The sequence below is a fragment of the Phyllobates terribilis genome, unplaced genomic scaffold (assembly GCF_046119375.1).
Source record: "Phyllobates terribilis strain yellow unplaced genomic scaffold, ASM4611937v1 Scaffold_1__5_contigs__length_1240528914, whole genome shotgun sequence".
Classification (NCBI taxonomy): domain Eukaryota; kingdom Metazoa; phylum Chordata; class Amphibia; order Anura; family Dendrobatidae; genus Phyllobates; species Phyllobates terribilis.
Window position 1 is genome coordinate 822,425,340 of NW_027362761.1, and position 6,495 is coordinate 822,431,834.

A 6,495-nucleotide genomic window follows, 5' to 3' on the forward strand; every position below is an offset into this window, starting at 1 on the left:
ATATGTCAGGTCGGATAAGTGAGTAAGCTGTCAGCATGTAGAGAATAAAGCTATTAGTCACCATCTTAATGGAAAAAATGTTGAAATGTGCAGCGCAATCATCATGTAAGTTATAGAAAAGTAATTGAAAATGTTCCTCGGAGGTAGAGATCTTATAAGAAGATATGCATATGATTGAAAAATGAAATACATACTATATATAACAATTCAGAAGAGAAATGTAACAATTCTTTTTTTTTATTTGCTTTCTAGCCCACCAAGAACTCCCATACGACTTGTGCCTCAAATTAGAATAGAGCTGGAGCCAGATGAAGACACTTATTTCTGGAGGAGCCGGGGAATTGAGACAACATTGTGAAACAATAAACCACTTCCTTTATCTTTTTGGACTTTTGCTAGCCAAAAATTAAATCTCCTTCGCTCCATTGACTTTTAATGCTTGACAGGATAGCATTCTGTAAATGGCTTTTGCTGGATAAAGTGCTTCCACTGTGACATATACATCCAGGCTAGTATACCAACCAGTCATATCATATATAATATGTCATTTTTTTTTGCCTTTTTGACTGTATATTCCAGGACTAGATGGAAAAGAAATGCGTGATGAACTGTCTCTTTTTCACGCGGGATTTTCTATCTTGATAAAAAGCAACTATGCAATATAATATAGAATACTAGATACATACACTCCGTCTGATAGATCTGCTAATGTGCTTCTTAAAAATCTAGAACCATAGTATTAACAAAGTAATTCTATATTGGTACTTGACTGATGATGTATTGATTATAAAGAACCAATTGCCATAAGGTAATATGCCCCATTGTTATGCATCTTACACTAGGAAAACTCTAAAGAGTATTTAATATTCTATGGGGCCTAACCTTCAACTTATATATTGTTAATTTTTTTTTTAACTTTTTTAATGACTGTAAAGAAAAAAAATGATTTTTTTTCCTGCAGCAGGAAACCTATAGTGATAAGTCGTAGGTCTACCTCTCATTTGTAGAAACTGGCTTTTCTGTATGAATGTCTTGTATACAATGTGATTTATATGATAACAATATTCATTCTTTAGGGCTCGATGAAATTTTAGCATTTTGTACTTGTTTTAAACTGATCAATGAAGTCATTTCAGAGGTAGAAAACAATTTATTTTTTTTTAATGAGGGAGGTAAGGGTTAACTTATAATCCATTATTTTAAGCGGTGTGAAGAGTATTTATAAGTATATAGGCAATAATTAATCCTAGTGACTGGTAAAACAGGGATCAATAGGCAACTCGAGATGCTGATTGTTTTAAAGAAGAAACAATTAATTATGGCATTGACTCTTAAAGTGAAGCTCCACAATGCATTATTATGCCTAGATGGTCAGCCTGTGAAAAGTTTTACCTCTTTGTCGCATACCCTTATTACTTATTTTTGCCGCTTTGACTTATTTTTGGTCATTGTGTAAAAAAAAATACATTGTTTCTGCCTGGAAACCATCAACATGTTTGTTAGCTGCGTATGAAGGATTTGTGATCTTTCTCTTGTTTCTCTATATAGCATGTTGTCATGTATTCACATATTAAACAAGGATGGCAGAACCTCCCCTTAAAGAGGATTTTCCATTGCAAACTTTTATGACAATGATATGTGGATTTTTAAATTACCATGGGGTTAGGTAACCTTGAGTTACTAATCATAACATTTACTCATAGACTCATAGAAGTAACCTAAAAAGGCGATAAACGTACCGTAAATAGTCATAAAGCATTACCATAAAGTTGTGACTTGTATATCATTTTATTCCCACATCTACTAAGCTACCTACTTTTTGATGGTTTCCTAGTAGCAACAATTTTTTTGTACATAGGACATAAAAAAAAATCAAGTAAATAATTATAAAACTGCAGCAAAAAAGTCAATATAGGTTTTCTACAAAGTTGCTGCTGACAATTTTCTGTTTCCCTCAATATTGTTGGAGTTTCACTTTAACATAATTTTTGTAATTGGTTAAAGTTTATCAAATCTATGTGTGTGAAATAGAAAATGACATTGTTTTCTTATGCAACGGGCACAAAAAAGAATTAAACAATGTGCCATGTGCCTATCAAGTTATCTTTTCTTTAACAGTAGGAAGAGATCATGAAACAGATGATACAGATAGATACTGCCATTGACATTCCACTTCCAATTTTAAGCTGCCTCCTGCTCACAGTAAATAGTTTTCAATAAATGCATAATGCATAGGCAATATACCTGGTGTTCTCCTTTATCTTCCTATTGGCGTGGCTCCACAGATTCCCAGTCTATTGTTTATTTCTGTAAAATGACAGCCAGTTTCTCAGACTACTGTATGCGCACTTTGGTTTGGTAGTCCGAGACACACCCCCTGCTCTAGACTGATCCATGCAAGAATAGGGGAAGGTGTGATGCTATCGTATGCACAATTTGCTTTGACAGTCAGAGACACAACCCCTGATCTAGACTGATCCATTCAAGAATATGGAGGATGGTGTAATACCATCCTATGCACAATTTGCTTTGGTACTCCGATACACACCCCCTGCTCTAGACTTATCAATTCAAGAATATGAAGGATGGTGTCATACTATCCAATGCACAATTTGCTCTGGTAGTCTGAGGCACACCCCTTGCTTTAGACTTAACCATTCAAGAATATGGAGGATGGTGTCATACTATCCTACGCACACTTTGCTTTGGTAGTCTGAGACACACCCTTGCTCTAGACTTATCCATTCAAGAATATGGAGGATGGTGTCATACAATCCCATGCACAATTTGCTTTGGTAGTCCGAGACACACCCCCTGCTCTAGACTGATCCACTCAAGACTGGGGGGAGAGCGTCATGCTATCCTATGCACACTTTTCTTTTGTAGTCTGAGATACTTTTCCCTATTTATGGGTGATATAAACAAAAGCAGGAGGGGAGTGTCTCAGAATAGGAAAACACCATGTCTATGTATTAGTATAAAAGGCTAGTAGCCATTTTGCATCAATGAAGAGCGGACAGGGAATCAAAGGAACCTCACCAGAAATATATCACCGAGATATCAAGTAACAAACATGCTCACCCTCCCCAGGTTCTGCGCTACTCTGCACTACTGCCCCGGTCTTTCTTGCCCTGCTCTTTCTTGACAGACTACAGCAGTGATGTCATGGCTATTGTGCATGTGACTGCTGCAGCCAATCACTGAGCTCAGCAGTGATACCAATATGGACAAAACAAATTTCTCAGCCCAGTAATTACAGTGTGTGCTATGGTCATGACGTCACCACTACAGCCTGTCAACAAAGACTGTGGGCCGCAGCAGAGAGGCAGCGCTAGACCTCGGAAAGGTGAGCATTGAGCATAGCTGTGTTTGTTATTCTTTACATTTGCAACATTATGGGAAAATAAAAGTTAATCCTATACAAGAACTTTTAAAAAGAGGACACCAAGTATTTTAACTATGAAAAAGTCCATATATTGCAACCCTTTTATTGTGTAAATAATCCTCCACTTTGGAGACCTTTAATGATTATATTTTAACTGATAAAATACTATTATTAGCATTTCTTCCTTTATAAGGTCTAATAATCTGATGATAAACCTGTATGTCGCAGGGAATTATGGGATGGTCTCTGCTTATGTTCCTTACTATAATCATTAAAGTGGCTCCAAATGGAGTTACATTTTAATTTTCACATCAGTACCCAGGCTATCATTTAATGGTAATTATTTCTTAGAATCACATATTTAAAAGATAGAACACAATTCGTTTACCATTCCGTAAGTGCGGTCATAGAGGTTGTCTACCTTCAATGAGTTCCAATTACAAAAAATTAGTAGGCGACTGGTTTCCTTAGCAATAACAGTCGATTATCTGGCTTCGTAGCAATGAGACCTCTCACAATTACCTTGTCATCCATAGTAGGAGGCCCTTTAAAGTGGTAAGTTATATATTTACCATATAGGGTTATTCCTTGGCTGCTGTTTGCCAGATGAGATACGATATGTAGATACTCAAGCACTACCAGTAACTAAAGTCTATGAATGTTTTTATTGCCAAAGTAAAAAAAAAATCAGTTCTGGCTCATGTCTCTTTTTCTAGATCACACACATAACATAGGCACACTGACAGATTTGCTATTATTTTATTACTAAGTCTTCCAATTGATAAGAATTTAATTGTACTTGAATTGCATTAACTGCTGATTTTTATTGTATGTCTTATTTTAAAACTGAAAAGCAATGTGAGCTGTTTGGTGTTAACATTTCTAGCTATGGGACAAAGCTTTTCAGTACTGTATATCTTTCCTATATTGGTTTTGAAGGATGACTTACTAAAAGAGTTCTGTAAAAGCCTCTTTACGATACATTAAAGATGTGACAGACCCGTCATGGGGAATATAATCACCACCCAGTGAATTCCCACATTTTCAGTGACTTGAAAAGACGTTATGATGTGAATTTATTGATGTATATGGTGATTTGGATCCATAATTGCTCCCTATGACAAACTCTAAATTGCCAAGTAGTATTGTTGTAGTCTAAATTGAATGATATTTGACCATAGAAACAAAGTCATGAAAAAGTCAGTCACACTTCAAGGTGAAGTAAAGTGGCCCTTAGATAACACTTTTGGTGGTCTTTTCTAACTTCTTGACCATTCTTAATGTCTATATAGTCTATTTTTATAAACACTGGAAAGCGATTATTTTTATGCTGCCTTCATCTCTAAAATTGCCTAAAAATGTACAATTCATTCTTTAGTGACCTACTAAGTGCAAATCTTTAAGAGAATCTGCCAGCAGCTTTTGCTATTTAATCAGCAGTATAATGTAGGGGCAAATAGCCTGATTACAAGGATGTGTCACTTGCTCAGTAACTTGCTATAGTTTCAATACAATCAGAGTTTTATCAGCAGGAGATTATCACTGCAGGACTAGGTGTCACGTGCTAGGCAGTCCAAATAGTCTGTGGAACCTTACCCCCACCAGTGATTGGTTGCTTGCTGACAATGTACAGAGTACATAGGAAGCTGCCAATCAGGGGTTTGGGTGGGGTTATGCAGAGCTCAGCATTCTGACCATTGCTGCATCTACTGCATAGAAAACAGGGATTCTATCAAAACTGCACCAAGCAAGCAGGTGATATATGGCTGGAATCAGGCTCTCTGCCCCTACTTCATGCAGCTTTCAGATTACATAGCAATAACCTGCTGATAGATTCCCTTTTAAAGTGAACCCTCTGAACAAATAAGTGTTATGGATGTCATCCTGATCAGCAATTTTGTCTGATTTTTTTTCACTAGTGTTACATTATTTTGATAAGATATAAAAAAAATCACTATTTTTGGTTCTAGTTCTTGGGGTATCTTCTTCTGTCAAGTTACAAATACCAAGTGAGCTTGTCAAATATTAGGTGAGCCTTCACAAATGGTTGCCACCACTGTGACTGAAGTTCTTTTCAGAGAACCTGCTTTTCTTGACTTGAAGCCAAATTCATTTTAACTGATTTACGTCCTTAAAGAACACTTTCTAGGCGCACTTAAGGAGGCCAGATGCTGACTTATCTAAAGAATGCTGCAAAAGAAACATTCACTTTATGGTTGATTTTTTTGAGAAGCTTTTTTATACTTTCCTAAAGGATCTATTAGATACAGTACTTAAACTTGTCCCATACGTTCACTTCTGATCTAGTGTTAACACAACTCTTAATTTATAGCCGTAAATATGGCTAATGTTTGTAGCAATTGTATTATTTTGGGAGAGGAAGAGCGGGGAAGTATAAAAGGACTGAGCTGCATTTTCCTACTCTCTTGTATGTTGCCTGCGCGTCTTTTGTTAGACTTGTCGGCTTTTGTATGAAATGAGACTCGATCAAACACGGAGCAGATGAAGAAAGCAGCAGAGATTGTAGTGATTTTTTTTTCCAGTAACAAGGAGCATTAATTATGATGACAATATAGTATTTTACAATTTTATGAAGCTTTCTATTGTGACTTTTATGGAATCAAGAGAATGAAGAAATTTAGCATTTATATTTTTCAAAATTAAATGTATATTGAAAATAAAGTAACTTTATGCAATGCTGTGTATTGGTCCTTTTTGTTCCGTTGTTGTGTATTCAAATTATTTAGAGGGGTTATTCATTACTTGAACAGCTCCTTTTTAAATGTTGTAGTCCCCCATGTAAAGTTAAAAAACCCTTATACTCATTTCCAGCACCGGTACCATTCCAGTGTTGTCCGGGCTGGGTCTCCTGGCACTGTGGCCTATTGGGCTCTGGTGCTCACACTTCCCTCAGACATCTAACGAAAGGGTGAGCAAAGTGGCCCATCACCAGGCACTGATTGGCTGCAGCACTGACATGGCATAAGAATGTCATAGGAGCGCCAGGAGACCAGGCGCCATCATTACTGTAATGACTTTGGTGCTGAAGGTGAGTATAAGGCTTTATTTATTTTACACGGTGAACTATAGCATTTAGGAATGGGTTGTCA

General features: G+C 36.5%; 1 protein-coding gene across 7 annotated transcripts in view; it reads left to right on the forward strand.

Moving 5' to 3' along the window:
* SLC4A4 (solute carrier family 4 member 4) overlaps positions 1-6,081 on the forward strand; it is a 290,540-nt gene extending 284,459 nt beyond the window's left edge. For all 7 annotated transcript variants that reach the window (XM_073637852.1, XM_073637824.1, XM_073637832.1 and 4 more), the window contains one exon: positions 253-6,081. In XM_073637852.1, coding sequence (XP_073493953.1) covers positions 253-358 — 106 coding nt within the window. In that variant the 3' untranslated portion in view covers positions 359-6,081. The remainder of the gene's footprint in view (positions 1-252) is intronic.
* Positions 6,082-6,495: the final 414 nt, after the last annotated feature.